Source organism: Salvelinus alpinus, chromosome 9 (assembly GCF_045679555.1).
Source record: "Salvelinus alpinus chromosome 9, SLU_Salpinus.1, whole genome shotgun sequence".
NCBI classification, from domain to species: domain Eukaryota; kingdom Metazoa; phylum Chordata; class Actinopteri; order Salmoniformes; family Salmonidae; genus Salvelinus; species Salvelinus alpinus.
In genome coordinates, this window is record NC_092094.1 from 54,024,010 (window position 1) to 54,046,074 (window position 22,065).

Sequence of the window (22,065 nt, forward strand, 5' to 3'; positions counted from 1 at the left end):
AAATAATTTGTTGAGTTTCGGCCTATAGCATGGTAGTGCTCAGACCGCAAAATGGAATAAGGCCTTGTCAGTTAAATTGCTGCACATTAACTGCCCTTGGGGGAAAACATTTAGATTTGGGGCAGGATCCTAACTTTATATTTGTGTGCATACTTTCGTTTAAATCATGCATGTGTGTCAATGGGAGATTTGAGATTTTAATTTTTTCCCAAACGCAGTTCATTTGCAAGACCTACAATGATATGTATCACACGTGTTCTATTGAATTACCCTCTGGAAGAGCTGGAAGCCTCGTATGAGAGGCCTGATCCTGCATTTCCTCAGCAGTATCTTCCAGATGATTGACAGGTCGTGGAGATTCCACTCATGACGTTGCGGGCTCTCTTCCAGGTGGGCGGTAGCCTCTGTGGCAATGACCTCATCCACAGAGGTCAGGACCCAGACGCAGAGGCACTGGAGCAGGTCGGCTTCCTGTCAATCAAATCCATGGCACACACACACACCGTACAGAGAAAGACGCACGCAATCAAACACACACACAGTCAGGTAAATAAAGTCCAGATACAAAGTAGATCGTGTAAAGTACAACTTTATACACTTTCTTACAAAGTTCATGGATGACACAAATGTCAATGCAATGAGAAAGTCAATACACTTCAGATTTTTATACCAAGCCGTATAATACAAATTCTCATAGACAGAGAATCCTTACAGACAGAGCCCCACCTGATGACAGGCAGCTAGTGTGGTGAGCGTGGGGCAGTGGTGTGCCAGGGCCTCCCCCAGGAGGTGTCTCCAGGGGCTGGCCTGCTCCTGGCTCTGCAGCAGCACCTGGAACAGCTCCTTGGGGGGGTCGGAGGCTTCCTCGCTGGGCAGGGTGACTTGACCCTGGGCCTCCCCGTCTTCCACCTCCCCCACCCGCCACTGAGAGCTGAGCTGCAGGCTCTGGAAGGCCAGGGTCAGGTGGGCCTGCAGGGCTGGGCTGAACTGGGTCGCCAGGGACCTCACCTGTCAATCACAAGTAGGGAAAGAGAGAAGAACTGAAAACATACAATCGCTACAGTACCACAGACAAGGGGACGATTGGAAACCACCCGTCTTTATTTTCCATCTAGAGAACAATCCTTACAGTTCAGGCCCCTGTAGCTATAACATTTTATTCAAATAACATATTTCCCTGATAGGGATCTTCAGAGGAAGAGAACCTGAGGGCAGTTTTCATCCCATTTTAGAGTGAACAGAGAAGGTAGGTATGGTAGAATCCTTCAGTTGTATGGGTTATCAAAGGCCCAATGCAGTCCACATTTTTCCCCCTGTGGTTTATATATACATTTCCACTCAATGAGGCTGGAATAATACTGTGAATTTGTGAAAATTATGATAATTTCCTTTTAGTGTAAGAGCTGTTTGAAAAGACCGCCTGAAATTTCGTCCTGTTTCGGTGGGATGGAGTTTCAGCCTGCCTGGCAACACCACCAGACAGTGCAAGTTAATAGACCAATAACAAAGAGTTTCATACCGCTCTGCCAATAACAGTTAGTTTTCAGGTTGCATATCCCTCCCATTAGGCTTGTCCAATTAGGCCTTGAGAAAGTGTTCTTGCTAAGGAGTTATTTTTGTTTTTTTGTTTCTTTGTTATCAATTAAAATGTTCAAAACCACAGTAAGGTACTTCATTGTTACCCAGAAATGATTTGAAATTGAGTTAAAAGCGCGGTTGCATTGGATCTTTAAAGGGTTTTCTAGTGGGGTGTTAATGATAGTTAAAGGGCAAGTCCACCAATTTTCAAACCTCATATTCATTATCTCCAGCACCATACCAGTGTTTACATATGTGAAAATGGCGCGTTTCTGCATCGTTATTGTAGGCTACTACCACTTTTAGTCTTAATCTTGACTACACTACTCACTGTTTAGCACATGACCTCACATGTGAATCCTTAAAGAGATGGGCGGGGCTGGCTTAATGCTGAATGGGTGTACAAAGGAGAGCTCTCCAGTAGGTACCAAAATATTCAAAGGCCATTTTCTCAAAAGTGAGTTTACAAGTTTATCAACTTTCAAAGCAGAATTACTTTCCCATTGTTCCTCAACAATTCTGTGTATGATATACCATTTTGTAGCTCTGAGTCTCTACTTTTACCCAATGTCAAAAATCCAATTTCAAATTTTGCTTCATAAGACCGAATCCAGGTGATGAGTCACATATGATGGAAATTTGTCACAGTGATGGAGAACTTAAACCCCTGCATGATAGACTCATTCAACCGGAGTGTTAACGTCAAAATGTAGAAATGTGCTGTTTTCACACACTGATTGGTATGGTGCTGGAGATAATGAATAGGAGGTTCAAAAGTGTTCGAATGGGCCTTTAAAGATTTAGCATGTGTGTGTTTGGCCGTGGTGGAGATGTACCTGCTGAGGGGGGTAGCTGTGCAGCTGGACAAAGAGCAGGAAGTGTAGCCACTGGCTGTCGGCTGCACAGTCCTGCGGGTACACACTGCTCAGGGGCAGGGCATGTAGCTGGCAAAACTGTATGGGCAGAGCCCACTCCTGACCTGCCTCATAGGATGACCTGGAGAGGGCATTTAGAGTTGAACAGACTCACACAACCAATTGCGCATAAAACTATGGGATATATTTCCTTGTCCCAAACTGTGTATGAGAGTGTTTCCTCTCGCCCCTAGACCCTATGCAATTGCTGAGATCCGACAGTATTTGACAGGTGTAAGCGATATGGTCACATCTCCACCTTGCCCTGTGACATGCGAGATGTACGTTTCACCATTTTGCTTTTACCCATCAGATCTCCACAAGGCACAGGTGGGCCTGTGTCTAACCTGCTGATGCCCTTCCTCTCCAAACTGTCCTTCACAGCTTCCTCCAAGTCAAAGAGCAGCTCCTCCGCTGTCTCCCTCTCCACCAGCTTACTGCCTTTAGCAGCTGGAACACAGAAAAGGTCAAACAAACGCCACAGTGTGATGGGTGTGTGTGTCTTTGCAAATAAAATCAGATCGTATTGGTCACATACATACAGTTGAAGTCGGAAGTTTACATACACTTAGGTTACACTTAGGTTAAAACTTGTTTTTCAACCACTCCACAAATTTCTTGTCAACAAAAAGGGTCCGTCGACGATTAGGGGCAAGTCGGTTAGGACATCTACTTTGTGCATGACACGTAATTTTCACAACAATTGTTTACAGACAGATTATTTCACTTATAATTCACTGTATCACAATTCCAGTGGGTCAGAAGTTTACATACACTAAGTTGACTGTGCCTTTAAACAGCTTGGAAAATTCCAGAAAATTATGTCATGGCTTTAGAAGCGTCTGATAGGCTAATTGACATAATTTGAGTCAATTGGAGGTGTACCTGTGGATGTATTTCAAGGCCTACCTTCAAGGCCTACCTTTGCTTGACATCATGGTAAAATCAAAAGAAATCAGCCAAGACCTCAGAAAAACAATTGTAGACCTCCACAAATCTGGTTCATCCTTGGGAGCAATTTCTAAATGCCTGAAGGTACCACGTTCATCTGTACAAACAATAGTACGCAAGTATAAACACCATGGGACCAGGCAGCCGTCATATCGCTCAGGAAGGAGACGCGTTCTGTCTCCTAGAGATGAACGTACTTTGGTGCGAAAAGTGCAAATCAATCCCAGAACAACAGCAAAGGACCTTGTGAAGATGCTGGAGGAAACAAGTACTAAAGTATCTATATTCACAGTAAAACGAGTCCTATATCGACATAACCTGAAAGGCCACTTAGTAAGGAAGAAGTCACTGCTCCAAAACCGCCATAAAAAAGCCAGACTACGGTTTGTAACTGCATATGGGGACAAAGATCGTACTTTTTGGGGAAATGTCCTCTGGTCTGATGAAACAAAAATAGAACTGTTTGGCCATAATGACCATCGTTATGTTTGAAGGAAAAAGGGGGAAGCTTGCAAGTCGAAGATCACCATCCCAACCGGGGGTGGCAGCATCATGTTGTGGGGGTGCTTTGCTGCAGGAGGGCCTGGTACACTTCACAAAATAGACGGCATCACGAGGCAGGAAAATTATGTGGATATATTGAAGCAACATCTCAAGACATCAGTCAGGAAGTTAAAGCTTGGTCGCAAATGGGTCTTCCAAATGTACAATGACCCCAAGCAAACTTCCAAAGTTGTGGTAAAATGGCTTAAGGGCAACACAGTCAAGGTATTGGAGTGGCCACCACAAAGCCCTGACCTCAATCTTTTTTTTTCAAAATTCAAGACGGCAGCGCAGTAGGACGTGTATATCTTAATCTCACTTTCTATCTATGAATTAAAAATACTTTCCTGCAACCCGCCTCACCCAATGTGGTACGGATCTGCTATTTTTATTCCTTATAACTGGAACTCCCATCAGGAGTTAGCCAGCTAACTAGCTACTAGTCTTTGTTAGCCACGGCTAGCGGTCCTCGCCTTTTCCCCCCCGGAATCAGACAGCCTTAGCTCGGACAATCACCTGCCAGTCACCTGCCAGTCTGCACAGTGCGATATCAACCCAGAGCATATCGGACTGCTTCTCTCTACCATATCACCGGATTCCTGCCGCTCTGGATTATTACACCGGATCATTACTCCGGATCATCGCAGCTAGCTGCAAACAGTGGTTACTGTTAGCTAACGCCTCTGTCCCAAAGCTAGCACCAGATAGCCTTGAGCTAGCCTCGAGCTAGGCCAATGCTAATTCTAGGGCTACAATACCTCCTTTGCAAATTGGCCTGGACCCTTTATTGTCGACACGGAGCCCCGCCGATCCATCACGACTGGACTGCCGACGTGATCGCCCGATGTGGTCTCAATAGGCTCTGTTACTATTTTCCTCTGGTGATGTAGAGGTTAACCCAGGCCCTGTAGCCCCCAGTTCCACTCCTATTCCCCAGGCGCTATCATTTGTTGACTTCTGTAACCGTAAAAGCCTTAGTTTCATGCATGTTAACATCAGAAGTCTCCTCCCTCAGTTAGTTTTTTTCACTGCTGTAGCACACTCCGCCAACCCTGATATCCTAGCCGTGTCTGAATCCTGGCTTAGGAAGGCCACCAAAAATTCTGAAATTTACATCCCCAACTACAACATTTTCTGCCAAGATAGAACTGCCAAAGGGGGTGGAGTTGCAATCTACTGCAGAGATAGCCTGCAGAGTTCTGTCATTCTATCCAGGTCTGTTCCCAAATAGTTCGAGCTTCTACTTTTAAAAATCCACCTTCCCAAAAATAAGTCTCTCACTGTTGCCACATGTTACAGACCCCCCTCAGCCCCCAGCTGTGATCAGGACACCATATGTGAATTAATTGCCCCCAATTTATCTGCAGAGTTTGTATTGTTAGGTGACCTAAACTGGGATATGCTTATGTCCTACAATCTAAGCTAGATGCCCTCAATCTCACCCAAATTATCATGGAACCTACCAGGTACAACCCCAAATCCATAAACACGGGCACCCTCATAGATATCCTGACCAACCTGCCCTCTAAATACACCTCTGCTGTCTTCAACCAGGATCTCAGCGATCACTGCCTCATTGCCTGCGTCCGTAATGGGTCCGCGGTCAAACGACTACCCCTCATCACTGTCAAACGCTCCCTAAAACACTTCAGCGAGCAGGCCTTTCTAATCGACCTGGCCCGGGTATCCTGGAAGGATATTGACCTCATTCCGTCAGTAGAAGTAAAAGTGCTTTCTTCACCATCTTAAATAAGCATGCTCCATTCAAAAAATGTAGAGCCAAGAACAGATATAGCCCTTGGTTCACTCCAGACCTGACTGCCCTTGACCAGCACAAAAACATCCTGTGGTGTTCTGCATTAGCATCGAATAGCCCCCGCGATATGCAACTTTTCAGTGATGTTAAGAACAATATACACAGGCAGTTTCAAAAAGCTAGCCTTGCTTTCCTAACAGAAATTTGCATCCTGTAGCACAAACGCCAAAAAGTTCCGGGACACTTTAAAGTCCATGGAGAATAAGAGCATCTCCTCCCAGCTGCCCACTGCACTGAGGCTAGGAAACACTGTCACCATCGACAAATTCACTATAATTGAGGATTTCAATAAGCATTTTTCTATGGCTGGTCATGCTTTCCACCTGGCTACCCCTACCCCGGTCAACAGCTCTGCACCCCCCATAGCAACTTGCCCAAGCCTCCCCCATTTCTTCTTCACCCAAATCCAGATAGCTGATGTTCTGAAAGAGCTGCAAAATCTGGACCCCTACAAATCAGCTGGGCTTGACAATCTGGACCCTCTCTTTCTAAAATTACCCGCTGCAATTGTTGCAACCCCTATTACTAGCCTGTAAATGACATCATAACCGCCATCAATAAAAGACAATACTGTGCAGCCGTAATAAATCGACCTGGCCAAGGCTTTCGACTCTGCCAATCACCACATTCTTATCGGCAGACTCAACAGCCTTTGTTTCTCAAATGACTGCCTCGCCTGGTTCACCAACTACTTCTCAGACAGAGTTCAGTGTGTCAAATCGGAGGGCCTGTTGTCCGGACCTCTGGCAGTCTCTATGGGGGTGCCACAGGGTTCAATTCTCGGGCCAACTCTTTTCTCTGTTAACATCAATGATGTCGCTCTTGCTGCTGGTGATTCTCTGATCCACCTCTACGCAGACGACACCATTTTGTATACTTCTGGCCCTTCTTTGGACACTGTCTTAACTAACCTCCAGACGAGCTTCATTTCCATGCAACACACTTTCAGTGGCCTCAACTGCTCTTAAATGCAAGTAAAACTAAATGCATGCTCTTCAACCGATCGCTGCCCACACCTGCCCGCTCGTTTAGCATGGACTACTCTAGACAGTTCTGACTTAGAATATATGGACAACTACAAATACCTAGGTGTCTGGTTAGACTGTAAACTCTCCTTCCAGACTCCCATTAAGCATCTCCAATTCAAAATTAAATCTAGAATCGTCTTCCTATTTTGCAACAAAGCATCCTTCACTCATGCTGCCAAACATACCCTCGTAAAACGGACCATCTTACCGATCCTTGACTTCGGCGATCATATTTACAAAATAGCCTCCAACACTCAACTCAGAAAATTGGATGCAGTCTATCACAGTGCCATTCGTTTTGTCACCAAAGCCCCATATACTACCCACCACTGCGACCCGTGTAATCTCGTTGGCTGGCCCTCGCTTCATATTCGTCGCCAAACCCACTGGCTCCAGGTCATCTAAGTCGTTGCTAGGTAAAGCCCCACCTTATCTCAGCTCACTGGTCACCATAGCAGCACCCACCCGTAGCACACGCTCCAGCAGGTATATTTCACTGGTTACCCCCAAAGTCAATTCCTCCTTTGGCCGCCTTTCCTTCCAGTTCTCTGCTGCCAATGACTGGAACAAACTGCAAAAGTCACTGAAGCTGGAGACTCATATCTCCCTCACTAACTTTAAGCATCAGCTGTCGGAGCAGCTTACAGATCATTGCATCTGTAAATAGCCCACCCAACTACCTCATCCCCATATTGTTATTATAATTCTTTGCTCCTTTGCACCCCAGTATCTCTACTGGCAAACTCATCTTCTGCACATCTATCACCCCAGTGTTTAATTGCTAAATTGTAATTATTTCACCATTATGGCCTCCCTAATCATACTTAATTTGCACACACTGTATATAGTATTTTCTATTGTGTTATTGACTGTACATTTGTTTATTCCATGTGTAACTCTGTGTTGTTGTTTGTGACGCACTGCTTTTCTTCACCTTGGCCAGGTCGCAGTTGTAAATGAGAACTTGTTCTCAACTGGCCTACCTGGTTAAATAAAGCAGAAACAAAAATAAAAATACATTTAAAAATCTTATAGAAAATTTGAGGGCAGAACTGAAAAAGCGTGCGCAAGCAAGGAGGCCTACAAACCTGTCTCAGTTAGGAGGAATGGGCCAAAATTCACCCAACATATTGTGGGAAGCTTGTGGAAGGCTACCCGAAACGTTTGACCCAAGTTAAACAATTTAAAGGCAATGCTATCAAATACTAATTGAGTGTATGTAAACTTCTGACCCACTGGGAATGTGATGAAAGAAATAAAAGCTGAAATAAATCAATCATTCTCTCTACTATTATTTTGACATTTCACATTCTTAAAATAAAGTTGTGATCCTAACTGACCTAAGACATGGAATTTTTACTAGGATTAAATGTCAGGAATTGTGAAAAACTGAGTTTAAATGTATTTGGCTAAGGTGTATGTAAACTTCTGACTTCAACTGTACATTTATTGAGCAGATGTTATTGCGGATGTAGCGGAAAAAAACTAAACACGTGTGTATGTGTAGGTTTACCCAATAAGTCTTTAAGGGAGAATGTGCTCGTCCCTCCCGGCCTCTGGCTCCGGAGTCGGAGGATCAGACTGAGGGCTTTGAGGTCCACCCGCAGCTTTAGGCTACACACACCCAGGAGCTCGCAGAAACACACACATGCAGCTGCCACAGAGGGAACGCTGAAATGCAGCATGGCCAGGCTGTAGGCCTGCTCCGCCGCATGACTGAGCCTGACGTAGGGAAAAGACATACAACATATTACAATACAATGTGCACTGAGTGCACAAAACATTAGGAACACCTTTCCATGACATAGGCTGACCAGGTGAAAGCTATGATCCCTTATTGATGTCACCTGCTAAATCCACTTCAATCAGTGTGGATAAAAAGGAGACAGGTTAAAGAAATATTTTTAAGCCTTGAAACACTTGAGATATGGATTGTGTGTGTGCGCCATTCAGAGGGTGAATGGGCAAGACAAAATATTGAATTGCCTTTGAACTGGGTATGGTAGTAGGTGCCAGGCGCACTGGTTTGTGTTGAACTGCAATGCTGCTGGGTTTTCACACTCAACAGTTTCCCGTGAGTATCAAGAATGGTCCACCACCCAAAGGACATCCAACCAACTTGACACAACTATGGGAAGCATTGGAGTCAACATGGGAAAGCATCCCGGTGGAATGCTTCCGACACGTTGTAGAGTCCATGCTACGACAAATTTAGGGTGTTCTGAGGGAAAAAGTGGGTGCAACTCAATATTAGGAAGATGTTCCAAATGTTTTTTACACTCAGTGTACATGACTTGTATACCGGGTCGTCCTATATGAATTCAATCGCTTTTTGAACGAAATCTTCTATACATGTTTGCCCATGGTAGAAGAATTCAAGAGAATACTGTCTTAACCGGCGACAGGCATTAAACACACAAACACCTCAGATGATGTAAAATAGTCTGAGCTACAACATATGCGAAAATGAAGAAAATTAGAGTTTACATGTTTTTTAATAAACTTGAATAAAAATAGATATAATCTAATATTTTGCATACCCTGTTTGTAAACCTTCAAATTATATCAAACTCAATGATTTATCTTTTTCAGTGATTAAGACATGGATGTCACATGGTAGGGTATGCAAAATGGGTCAACTTTGAGCACTTCGATCTCCTGAATGTTATGGTATTGTTGGGTTGTAATTTGACATAGTTGCTATACCAGAAGTTAATGGTTATATGTAGAAGGAATGTACATGGCTCCGGTCACTGATAAGGGTGGATAGCTGTGGATTAGTGAGGAATGGGGGGGCGAGGTCAGGTCAGGTCACAGGAAGGGAGAAGGAACAGTTTATTACACACATCACTTCCTGCCTAGCAACAAAGATTTAGTGTTTAGAGAAAAGGAGGAGACTGCCTAAAAGGCGTATAAATACTTGTGCTAGGGGAAACAGCTGTTTGCAGCTGTTTGACCCAGTGGGTGAATACACTTGGTTTGAGCTTTGACTAGTTGTCCGTTCTAAATAAACAGAGTAAAAACTAACAGTATTCAGGCCCAAAAAGTATTTTTTTAACCACTTCAACAATGGGCAAACGTGTATGGAAAGTTTCATTCAAATTTAAAAAGGTGTATGGTCAAAAAGTGATTGAATTTATACAAAACAACCTGACCGACATACCACAGTATAACATAAAGTAAAATCATGTTCCAGGCAAACACGTTCAACAGGCAGAATATGAAATACTGAGAACATATGGTGCACAATAAAGGGGTTCATTTGAAGTGAAAAAACTGCAAGAGAGAACTTGGATGTTCAAAATGTGTGCCACCAGGGCCTCCCGAGTGGCACAGTGGTCTAAAGCTGTGCTACTAGAGTTTCTGGGTTCAAGTTCAGGCTCTGTCGCAGCCGGCCGCGACCGGGAGACGGAGACCCATGGGGTAGCGCACAATTAGCCCAGCGTCGTCCGGGGTAGGGGAAGGTTTGGCCGGCAGGGATGTCCTTGTCCCATCGTGCACTAGCGACTCCTGTGGCGGGCCGGGCGCAGTGCACACTGACATGGTACCCAGGTGCACAGTGTTTCCTCCGACACATTGGTGCGGCTGGCTTCCGGGTTAAATGGGCATTGTGTCAAGAAGCAGTGCGGCTTGGTTAGGTTGTGTTTCGGAGGATGCACGGCTCTCGACCTTCGCCTCTCCCAAGTCTGTACGGGAGTTGCAGCGATGAGACAAGACTGTAACTACCAATTGGATACCATAAAATTGGGGAGAAAAAGGGGTAAAAAAAAGGTGTGTATATATATAAAAAATTATGTGTGCCACCTAAGAGTAACAACGACAACAGAGGAGAAAATATAACAAGGATAAGTGCTTGCCCAAGCCTCTTATTTTTATGTTAAACAAGTTTCAAATAGTTTGGTTAGTGTCGTTAAGGCACTGAGGAGGAAGGCGTCTGACACTTCGAAATGTAGCCCGGCCTGCTTGTCCCTGATAAACCTCGAAGATCATTGTAGACATCTGAGTGCTTCGTTATTTGTTTCCAGGCATAGTCATCATGTCCTGAGGTAAGATGTTTTTGGGGATGTACTCAGCTTCCTGCAAAACATATTGCCTTTGTAGTGTGCCGTCTATGTTAGTAGAGGAGTCCGATATACTCACTGTGACTTCAATTCGTTGGAGTTGGCTAGCTGTTGGACGAGAAACGTTCCGTAGGCGAACGATGGTCGTCCGTGACGCAGATAGTACAGGAAGTCGAGGTTCTCAATGAGGGCGTATTTACTGACGAGGTGAGGACTAGAGAAATGGGGCAGCTCCACTGAGGTCTCTATTGGGGGAATTAAACATGACATATCACACAATGTTTTCAAGACGCAAATTATTACCAAGACAATCTACAGCCTTAGTTAAACCCTAGGGTACGTCATCCTATGCTAGGTGAGTTACAAGAGCATAAATTGATATTCAGAAGTGAGCTTAAAAAAAAGATATTTTCCATGTTCTTTTAGTGAAATACCTACCGGTGGAGCCTAGTGTATTGGCAGACTGCCACCCGAACAGTCGAGATGGATCCAATGGATGTAAAGACTAAAAGGAAAGACAAGTGAAATAAATTGTCTGCAAAAATACTTCCGCTGCATACAAAGTCTTTATTTACATTGCACTTAACACCACCGTGTACACAGTCCATAACAAGTGGCGTACAAATATTCAGTTTCGGACAAATTTCCTTTAACAGCACATTGCTCAGCCTACTCCACAGGTTTCGCCACTTTAATTATGCCCTATTGAAACTGTGGGAGGATGGGCTGACATATCTCAACGTATTTTCCAGCAACATATTAGTGCACTGGTTTCATACCTCATGAGGATAAAAGTGGAGCCATGCATGTCCACCACTCATTAAAGTGATTGCTCCCTGCTGTCTGTAGCCTGAGGGGAAGCTAGCTGTCCGAGAGCTGGCTGTTTAACCTTTAAGCGGTGAAAAGGCAATTACCGTACCGCAGCAAAAAAGTGCAGGCCAGACCAGACATAAGCTACCTGATGCAGACACGTTGATGAGTTTCAAGGCTGACGTGTTGCTAATACACACTCAAAATCAAAGCTTACCTTCGAAGCTGTGATAGTGTGTAGTGTGCCATGCTGTGAATGCAGAGTTTGTGTGTAATGTGCTGTGAAGATGCTAGTGTGGGTCTCTATGATGCTATGATTAGAGCCTAGGGCCTTTGTTTGCTCAGTGATGAGCTGAATGCTACTGGTATACTCAGGATCAAACCCTATTATTCAGTTCCTTTATGCATGTGGTAAGTTACCGTATGATTTGTAACACAGCAAACATGATCTGGACGGTATGGATGTGGTAGAGTACCTGCATGAGGTGGTAGACGGAGATATCGGATGTGGTGGCGGTGGTCCCTCGTGGTCCGCTCACAGGGAAGAGCGCTGCCTTGAGCTTGGGGTAGGGGCTCAGGGCCATCTTCAGTAGCTGGGGGTCCACCCTAGACACAGAGCTCCCAGCCCTCTCCCCCTGACTCACCACCTAAACAACACACAGACAGGAAAACTCAAATTCATATATACCAATCCGTCCTTGGAAAATCCCTTTGGGCTGGGGTTGGGAGCTGAATTTGTATTTATTAAGGATCCCCATTATTCTTCCTGGGGTCCAGAAACATTAAGGCAGTTATATACAGTCGTGGCCAAAAGATTTGAGAATGACACAAATATTAATTTTCACAAAGTCTGCTACCTCAGTTTGTATGATGGCAATTTGCATATACTCCAGAACGTTATAAAGAGTGATCAGATGAATTGCAATTAATTGCAAAGTCCCTCTTCGCCATGCAAATGAACTGAATTCCCCAAAAACATTTCCACTACATTTCAGCCCTGCCACAAAAGGACCAGCTGACATCATGTCAGTGATTCTCTTGTTAGCACAGGTGTGAGTGTTGACGAGGACAAGGCTGGAGATCACTCTGTCATGCTGATTGAGTTTGAATAACAGACTGGAAGCTTCAAAAGGAGGGTGGTGCTTGGAATCATTGTTCTTCCTCTGTCAACCATGGTTACCTGCAAGGAAACACGTGCCGTCATCATTGCTTTGCACAAAAAGGGCTTCACAGGCAAGGATATTGCTGCCAGTAAGATTGCACCTAAATCAACCATTTATTGGATCATCAAGAACTTCAAGGAGAGCGTTTCAATTGTTGTGAAGAAGTCTTCAGGGTGCCCAAGAAAGTCCAGCAAGCGCCAGGACCGTCTCCTAAAGTTGATTCAGCTGCGGGATCGGGGCACCACCAGTACAGAGCTTGCTCAGGAATGGCAGCAGGCAGGTGTGAATGCATCTGCACGCACAGTGAGGCGAAGACTTTTGGAGGATGGCCTGGTGTCAAGAAGGGCAGCAAAGAAGCCACTTCTCTCCGGGAAAAACATCAGGGACAGACTGATATTCTGCAAAAGGTACAGGGATTGGACTGCTGAGGACTGGGGTAAAGTCATTTTCTCTGTTGAATCCCTTTTCCGATTGTTTGGGGCATCCGGAAAAAAGCTTGTCCGGAGAAGACAAGGTGAGCGCTACCATCAGTCCTGTGTCATGCCAACAGTAAAGCATCCTGAAACCATTCATGTGTGGGGTTGCTTCTCAGCCACGGGAGTGGGCTCACTCACAATTTTGCCTAAGAACACAGCCATGAACAAAGAATGGTACCAACACATCCTCTGAGAGCAACTTCCCCCAACCATCCAGGAACAGTTTGGTGACGAACAATGCCTTTTCCAGCATGATGGAGCACCTTGTCATAAGGCAAAAGTGATAACTAAGTGGCGAGGGGAACAAAACATCAATATTTTTATGTTTTGCACAACATTGTAGCCTATATAGACCAACGCATGGCCATTGCTGTGGTGAGAGAGAGAAGAGTGCCTGTATTTCTCACCGAACCAGAATGAGATTCACTTTCTATGATGTCTCTCCCTGCTCTGATAGAAATGAGCATGCAACTCTCATCTCTCCAGCGTTGCACTTAATCATTTATTTACTTACAGAATCGCAGCCGTGTTTAAGGGTGCTGGAGCTATCGCAGCACCAATGATAAATTGAAATACATTTGCCAAAGTTATGGAATTACTGCTGTCAACCAATACAGGCCTTTGGCGAGATTTCATATACAACAGCAGGAAAACACAGATCCTGCTGAAAAGAGAAGACTAATCTGTCTGTAGGCTACCAAGTTGTCAACTTTCAACTTTCAACTTTCAAATAGACCTAAAACAAGAGAGAGATAAGCTTTTGGCATGAGCGCATTGGCCATCGCCGGTGAGTGAGCTGCGCAACATTGGGCGAGTCAGTGAAATAGCTTTTTTAGGACTATAAAATCCTCCTCATATTGTACAATATGTGTGTCTCCATAGGCTATTGATGGATTTAAGACGAGGTCGTTTTCATTGATCTCAGATTCACAATTTGTCAGTATCAAGGTATAACCTGTCATTTTGATCCTTTGTGCTAAAGTCTCCAGTCATCTAAAATGATGTAGAATTGTATGAAATGCTTTTATAAAAGTGACCCATGACCACTAAAAATTTTCCCCATGAGCGCAACTTCTGCAAGCACCTCTCTCTACTCTACTGGTCTATGCCAGTATGCAAAAGCAATGATAATGCAAGCAATGCTTTATTAGAAAAGTGATTTTTCTTTCATGTGTTCCCCCGGCACCTCCCAATTTACAAATTAAGCACTGGGTGGTGGTATAATGCCCCTCAAACATGTTTTCAAAAAAAATTGTAATTGTTGTTTAGAACCCACTGCCCGCAAGTCATCGTAAAGTTGTCAAGTTCGCAACCCCCTACCCCGTCCGTTGGTTGCGCCTATTGATCTGCCCTGTTCGGAGCTCATGCAGATGCGCCTTTTCCGGAGTCCGAAAACCTCCTCCAGGACCTCAGACTGGGCAGAAGGCTCACCTTCCAACGGGACAACGACCCTAAGCACACAGCCAAAACAACGCAGGAGTGGCTTTGGGACAAGTCTCTGAATGTCCTTGAGTGGCCCAGCCAGAGCCCGGACTTGAACCGGATCGAACATCTCTGGAAAGATATGAAAATAGCTGTGCAGTGACGCTCCCCATCCAACCTGACAGAGTTTGAGATGATCTGCAGAGAAGAATGGGAGAAACTCCCCAAATACAGGTGTGCCAAGCTTGTAGCGTCATACCCAAGAAGACTCGAGGCTGTAATCACTGCCAAATGTGCTTCAACAAAGTTCTGAGTAAAGGGCATGAATACTTATGTAAATGTGATATTTCAGTTTTTATGGCATATTATGCGGTATTGTGTGTAGACTGATGAGGAATGAAAACATTTTAATCCATTTTAGAATAAGGCTGTAACGTAACAAAATGTGGAAAAAGTGAAGAGGTCTGAATGCTTTCTGAATGCACTCTATATTTAGTAGGCTATTGGCTACTGATGGATTCTGGGTTCTAACTGCTAAACTTGGGATAGGGTTAATTATCAGGTATCCTATTGAAATATTGGGCACTTAGGTTTAGAGGGTCTACACCAGAAGTTAATGTAGGAGGAAGGTATATAGTGCTTTAATCTGTAGGAGGAAGGTATATAGTGTGTTAATCTGTAGGAGTAAGGTATATAGTGTGTGCAATTACGCTTGGAATGTACTGAGTGTAGGGAAAGCGATCACGTGGCAGGCATTGATAAGGGGAGAGAGCCATAGATTAGTGATGAAGGGGGTTGAGGTCAGGTCAGGTCACGTTAAGGGAAAAATAACCGTTTATTGCCCGTATCACTTATTTTCCTGCCTAGCAATGAAGATACAATGTTTAGCGAGGAGGAGACTCCATCCAAAGTGGGGTACAAATACCACCACTAATGTAAACATGTTTTTGTCTGTTCAGCTGTTCGATCCTTTGGGAAGAATAAACTTGGTTTAAGCTTCCATAGTGCCCGTCTAGTTCTTACTCTGAAAATTAGAACCTAACACTAGTCAGCCTTTAACCAGCCACATAGGTTTGAACTTTATACGGCCTGCGTATGGTCTAAATGGACGAAAGCCTGAATTAATGTAATAATTAACTGAATTATTGTAAACAAATACCTGCTTGTACTATTGCAGGCTGTCCAACTACCAGGTTGTTGTCCTCATTGTCCACAATGACAACAGAATGAATGAATGAATGAATCCAATGAATTCCTCCAAATTGGGGATTTCACTTGCGCATTACCTGTTTCCACGATGGTGTAATCCACCATCATAACCTTTCTTTTTATTTCTCCTGTTATGTTGGCTATTTTCGCATGAGCTAGGTGGCTGGTAGTCTCGGCTATTTCTGCATTTTCGCTCACATAATACAATCAGCAACACAACAAGCTCCTGGGTTTGTAAAAAATATATTATTTTAATTTAAAAGGGAAATTTCACCTTTTTCAACTTCATATTCATCCTCTCCAGCACCAATGGCGCATTTCTATGTTTTGTAGTAAAAAAGATAGAGGAAGATAAGTGTTTCCAATGGCATCATTAACCAATTAGTAGACAATTAGTAGGCAATTAGTAGGCAATGCCTATTCATAATTGGTTAAAATCACATGATGCACACCGATGATGTCATTCGTCTGCCTCACCATTCACATAATAGAATTCGCAACACTATTCAACCCAACAAGCTCCTGGGTTTGTACATTTTTAAAATAATATTTAGATTTAAAATGCTTCCAAATGGCAATATACATTTTTAGAACTGCGAGCCGACATGCTGGTTGAAATAATTTTTTATTCCACCTGCCAGCTGATTTGTTTGCGGGGCAACCGCAAGGAAACGCGAGTATCAGAACCGATGCAAGACTAATGTGTACTGCCTTTTTTCTACTTTGTTATATTTTTGCTTTATACCTACGCTGAACCAGCATAGGGCCATGTACCACAAGGCGACCACAAACAGCATTATGGGTAACAAAGAATGAGAAATGACATGTGTGTCATGGAATGTGAAGGGAATAGTTAACTTATTGAAGCATTACAAGGTATTAACTCATGGGAATAACTTGAAAGCAAAGATAGCATTCCTTCAAGAGATTCATCTCCGACCATCAGGCTACACCCATTTAAACAGTTCATGGAAAGGGCAGGCTTTCTGCCCAGGTTACCAAAGTAGGGCTCGTGGGACAGCAATTTTGATTAAGAGTAATGTCTCCTCACATGTTATTTCCGATCCAGATGGCAGGCGTGTTATTGTTACGGGATAACTTAATAATAGGCCTGTAGTGCTGGCGAATGTCTATGCTATGAATAAGGATGACATCAACTTTATCAAATCATTATTTTCTCTATTACCAGATTTGAACTCCCGCTATCTGATTCTGGGTGGGGACTTTAATTGTTTTTTGAATCCGGTACTCCACCGTTTAACAAATAAGAATATGCCATTATCCCACAGAGCTCAGGATATTATGTCTTCTTTGGAACAGTTTGGTGTCTTTGATTTGTGGCAGCAGATAAATCCCACAGAAAAACGACACTATTTTTTTTCTCCAGTCCACCACTATTTTTCACATATTGACTACTCCGTTGTTGATGATAAAACTGCATCTAGTCATATCCGATCACGCTCCCCTAGTACTACCGTCAGTACTACCATGAAAAATAAGCCTCATAAAACATGGTGTTCTGTGCTGCTCTCTGAGCAGAATTTCATTAACTTTGTCTCAGAGCAGGTACAGCTTTTCTCAGAAGTAAAAAAAAATCAGAAGACACTTCACCCAGCCATTTATGGGAAACACTGAAAGTGTATATTAGAGGGCAATCATTTATGTAGCCAACAGTAATAAAAAGCGATCCAAGGACTTCAAAATGGATATCAAAAGGGAGATCTTTCTGACAGACCAACAGTAAGTTGAGCACCCCTCACCAGAGCTACAGAACAAGAAGCTTAAATAAAAAATGGACTTGATCTCTTATCAACAAATCCGGTTGAGATTATGCTTCTGAAGATCCGTCATTTGGTTAACAAGCAAACAAACTTTAAGCCCGTCAACTGTGTCAAACTACTGCATCTCGATTCATTTCACAAATCTGCCCTCAATCTGATTGTATATCAAGTGATCATTCAGAGATTAATAATGCATTTAAGAATTTTTACCAATCTGAATCCAGTGGGAATGGTTCTGAAACTGATTTTTTTTCAAGATCTGGCAATGTTGACTTTGGACCCAACTGTAAAATCAGGCTTAGATGCTCAACAGGCCATCGCCTGTCTTCAAATGGTCTACTAAAATAACATGGTGTTTGTTAAAGATGGTCATACCATGAATCATTTAGCTATTTGATTTTGAAGTTTAGGACCAATTTTTTTAAATAAAATATTGAATTTGACCATCACTACTATAGCCCATAGAAACGCATTGAATAACACATTAAATAATAAGGAATAAGGTTTTGAAGTGTCTCTCCTATATCTAGGCAATATAAGAAAGCTCAGGAACATATCTATATATTTTTGGACACATCTAACCCCTTTTGTTGTTGGCACACAACTAATTCCATACATGAAAACAAAGAACGGTACCCGGTTACCTTCAGACGAGTCCCGTTACACTGATCGGGGTCGTAGAGCAAAACGGAGAACACCATCGTGTTCGTGAGACTCATCTTTCATATCAGTTTGTATATTAGTTTGTGCTCATATTTTGTAGGCCAAACCGTTCAGACGTTTTCAGGATGTCTCCTGGTCTGACAAACGGCGCTGTAGCTCTGCCACTTTCCACCGCTTGCGGAAGGCCGACATAGGCGGATGAGGTGGATTGAGACACAGACCATATATATTTCTCTAGTTTAAACAGACAGATTTTGATGGGGATTTTTGTATTATGTTAATTTGATTGAGGCATGTGAGTGTCAATCGACTCTTAAGGATGAATCATATTGTAATAGAAGGACCCCTCTATTACGCAATACCTTTTTACAGAGACTCAAACGTAAGGGTGGCCTTGCATTGCTGAATTATCAATATTAATATTGGGCTGCAAAAATCATGTCATACTGGCTACTCTCTCACTGCCAGCAGCAGTATATAACTAGGTTAAACAATGAGATTGTCACATACATACTGTCACATACACACAGAGTAGATTACTGTATGATTACTGAGATATTACATATACCTACAGAAATACATGCTGAGATGCTGATATTAACATAGGGTAAATGCATGCTGATATTTACTCCTGCAGTTACGATAGATACCGTAATAAGCAATTATTTTTTTCCACTTTAGAGAGATTCAGAGAGGGATGCAATCTTTGGAGAGTGCTGCAAACCAGATTAGTAGAGCATACACAGACATACTGTAGATCCAGATGTAGCAGAGTTGCTGAGGGAGGATGACGATGCTGTCATAGACATTCATCTATCGTTTGATGGCACTTGGCACAAGAGAGGATTCACTCCCAACTACGGGAATAGGTGTGTGCATAGACATTGCAACAGGTCCAGTGATAGACTATGAAGTGTTGTCTTCATACTGCCATGCATGTGTGATGAAAAGGAAAATAGGGTTTACTGAGGAGGAGTTCAGGGAATGGAAGGAGTCACATGCAGATGAATGTGCCCAAAACTTCTCAGGGTCTAGAAAAGTAATAGAGCAGGAAGCAGCAAAACGCATGTGGGACAGACCAGTCAGTCGCCATTGCATTAGTTACACAGAAATGCTCTCAGATGGTGACAGTACTTCATAAAGTTGTCACATTAGATCCCTACCCAGGAATTGAGATACAGTGCCCTGCAAAAGTATTCATCCCCCTTGGCCTTTTTCCTATTCTGTTGCATTACAACCTGTAATTTAAATGTATTTTTATTTGGATTTCAAGTAATGGACACACACAAAATAGTTCAAATTGGTGAAGTGAAATGACAAAAACTTACTTGTTTAAAAAACTTTTTTTTTTTTTTATTAAAAACGGAAAAGTTGTGAGGGCATTTGTATTCACCCCCTTTGCTATGAAGCCCCTAAATAAGATCTGGTGCAACCAACTACCTTCAGAAGTCACATCATTGGTTAAATAAAGTGCACCTGTGTGCAATCTAAGTGTCACATGATCTGTCACATGATCTCAGCATATAAACACCTGTTCTGAATGGCTCCAGAGTCTGCAAAACCACTAAGCAAGGGGCACCACCAAGCAAGCGGCACCATGAAGACCAAGGAGCTCTCCAAACAGGTCTGGGACAAAGTTGTGGAGAAGTACAGATCAGGGTAGGGTTATAAAAAAATATCTGAATCTTTGAACATCCCACGGAGCACCATTAAATCCATTATAAAAAAATTGAAAGAATATGGCAACACATCAAACCTACTAAAACTCACGGACCAGGCACGGAGGGCATTAATCAGAGAGGCAACAAAGAGACCAAAGATAACCCTGAAGGAGTCGTCCACAGCGGAGTTTGGAGTATCTGTCCATAGGACCACTTTAAGCCGTACACTCCACAGAGCTGGGCTTTATGGAAGAGTGGCCAGACAAAAGACATTGCTTAAAGAAAAAAATAAGCAAACACATTTGGTGTTTACCAAAAGGCATGTGGGAGACTACCCAACCATATGTAAGAAGGTACTCTGGTCAGATGAGAGTAAAATTGAGCTTTTTGGCCATCAAGGAAAATGCTATGTCTGGCGCAAACCCAACACCTCTCATCACCCCGGGGGACACCATCCCCACAGTGAAGCATGATGCTGCCACGATGTTTTTCCATCGGCAGGGACTGGGAAACTGGTCAGAATTGAAGGAATGGTGGATGGCGCTAAATACAGGGAAATTCTTGTGGGAAATCGGTTTCAGTCTTCCAGAGATTTGAGTCTGGGACAAAGGTTCACCTTCCAGCAGGACAATGACCCTAAGCATACTGCTAAAGCAACACTCGAGTGGTTTAAGGGGAAACATTTAAATGTCTTGGAATGGCCTAGTCAAAGCCCAGGCCTCAATCCAATTGAGAGTCTGTGGTATGACTTAAAGATTGCTGTACACCAGCGGAACCCATCCAACTTGAAGGAGCTGGAGCAGCTTTGCCTTGAAGAATGGGCAAAAATCCCAGTGGCTAGATGTGCCAAGCTTGTAGAGACATACCCCAAAAGACTTGCAGCTGTAATTGCTGCAAAAGGTGGCTCTCTCATTTCTTGTTTGTTTCACAATAAAAATATTTTGCATCTTCAAAGTGGTAGGCATGTTGTGTAAATCAAATGATACAAACCCCCCAAAAATGTATTTTAATTCCAATTTGTAAGGCAACAAAACAGGAAAAATGCCAAGGGGGGTGAATACTTTCGCAAGCCACTGTATGGAAACTAGAATGGATCAATCATGCCCACAAGGGGATGGGAACATCTCCATGTAAACTTAGTGCAGAAATACACCTTGGGGGCAGAGGTGTAGGGAAACTTACTTCACTAAAATGTAAGAGTCTACAAAACTATTACAGGAGTGCAATTCTTGACATCAAGGGTGATGTAGAGAGCAAGAAGACTGCCATCTGGGCTGGTCTTCTCCATTCCATGTCAACAGATGAAACCCCTAATCACGACAGATGCTCGTCATCTTGGTGCTGGTACCAGCGAGCCCTAGAAAATGGTTAGCATCCACCCAGTCACAAAATCCATCCAGGCCAGGCATTTTTTAATCGAGAGGTTGCACGGAAAATGGTGCCTGTATACCATAGGATGTCAAATGACAACCTCCTCAAAAGAATGCAACATGGAGGAACCCAGAATGCATAAACCCCGTAATATGGTCGAGATGCCCCCTTGTGGGCAAAAGCCGCATTGATGCAGCAGGCAGTATGGCAGTAACCACATTCAACAAGGGTACCACTATTATATCAAAGGTGATGGACAGATTGTGGCTTGACAGCACTTTGGTGACACTGGATGCGATCAGGGAGGATGATGAGATGCGTATTGTGAGAGCTGATGCTGCTTCAACAGTGTGTGTCAAGCGTAGCGCAGGTCCTAAGGCAGTCAAAAAAGTCAACAGGCACCAGCAACAACTTAAAGAGGGCCTTACATATGAGGCAGGCATAGCTGATTAATCATTGAACCTGCAAATTTCACCAGCCTTTTAAATGACAAATTGCGCAAGGTGCTATGCGCATTTGCCCAACACTATGCATATTTACCAAACAAACCAGTATTTAAAACACATTCTCTATTACTTAAAACTAGTGTAGTAGATGTGCTAGTGTATTTGTAAAAAG

The 22,065-nt window shown here is 43.3% G+C and overlaps 1 protein-coding gene across 7 annotated transcripts in view; it reads right to left on the reverse strand.

The window, feature by feature from the left end:
• Positions 1-22,065, reverse strand: part of spg11 (SPG11 vesicle trafficking associated, spatacsin) — a 78,918-nt gene that overhangs the window by 26,087 nt on the left and 30,766 nt on the right. For all 7 annotated transcript variants that reach the window (XM_071326697.1, XM_071326696.1, XM_071326695.1 and 4 more), the window contains exons 19-26: positions 12,178-12,348; positions 11,330-11,396; positions 10,971-11,136; positions 8,344-8,552; positions 2,840-2,942; positions 2,415-2,574; positions 727-1,008; positions 271-471 (exon numbers count right to left, since the gene is read on the reverse strand). In XM_071326697.1, coding sequence (XP_071182798.1) covers positions 271-471; positions 727-1,008; positions 2,415-2,574; positions 2,840-2,942; positions 8,344-8,552; positions 10,971-11,136; positions 11,330-11,396; positions 12,178-12,348 — 1,359 coding nt within the window. The remainder of the gene's footprint in view (positions 1-270; positions 472-726; positions 1,009-2,414; positions 2,575-2,839; positions 2,943-8,343; positions 8,553-10,970; positions 11,137-11,329; positions 11,397-12,177; positions 12,349-22,065) is intronic.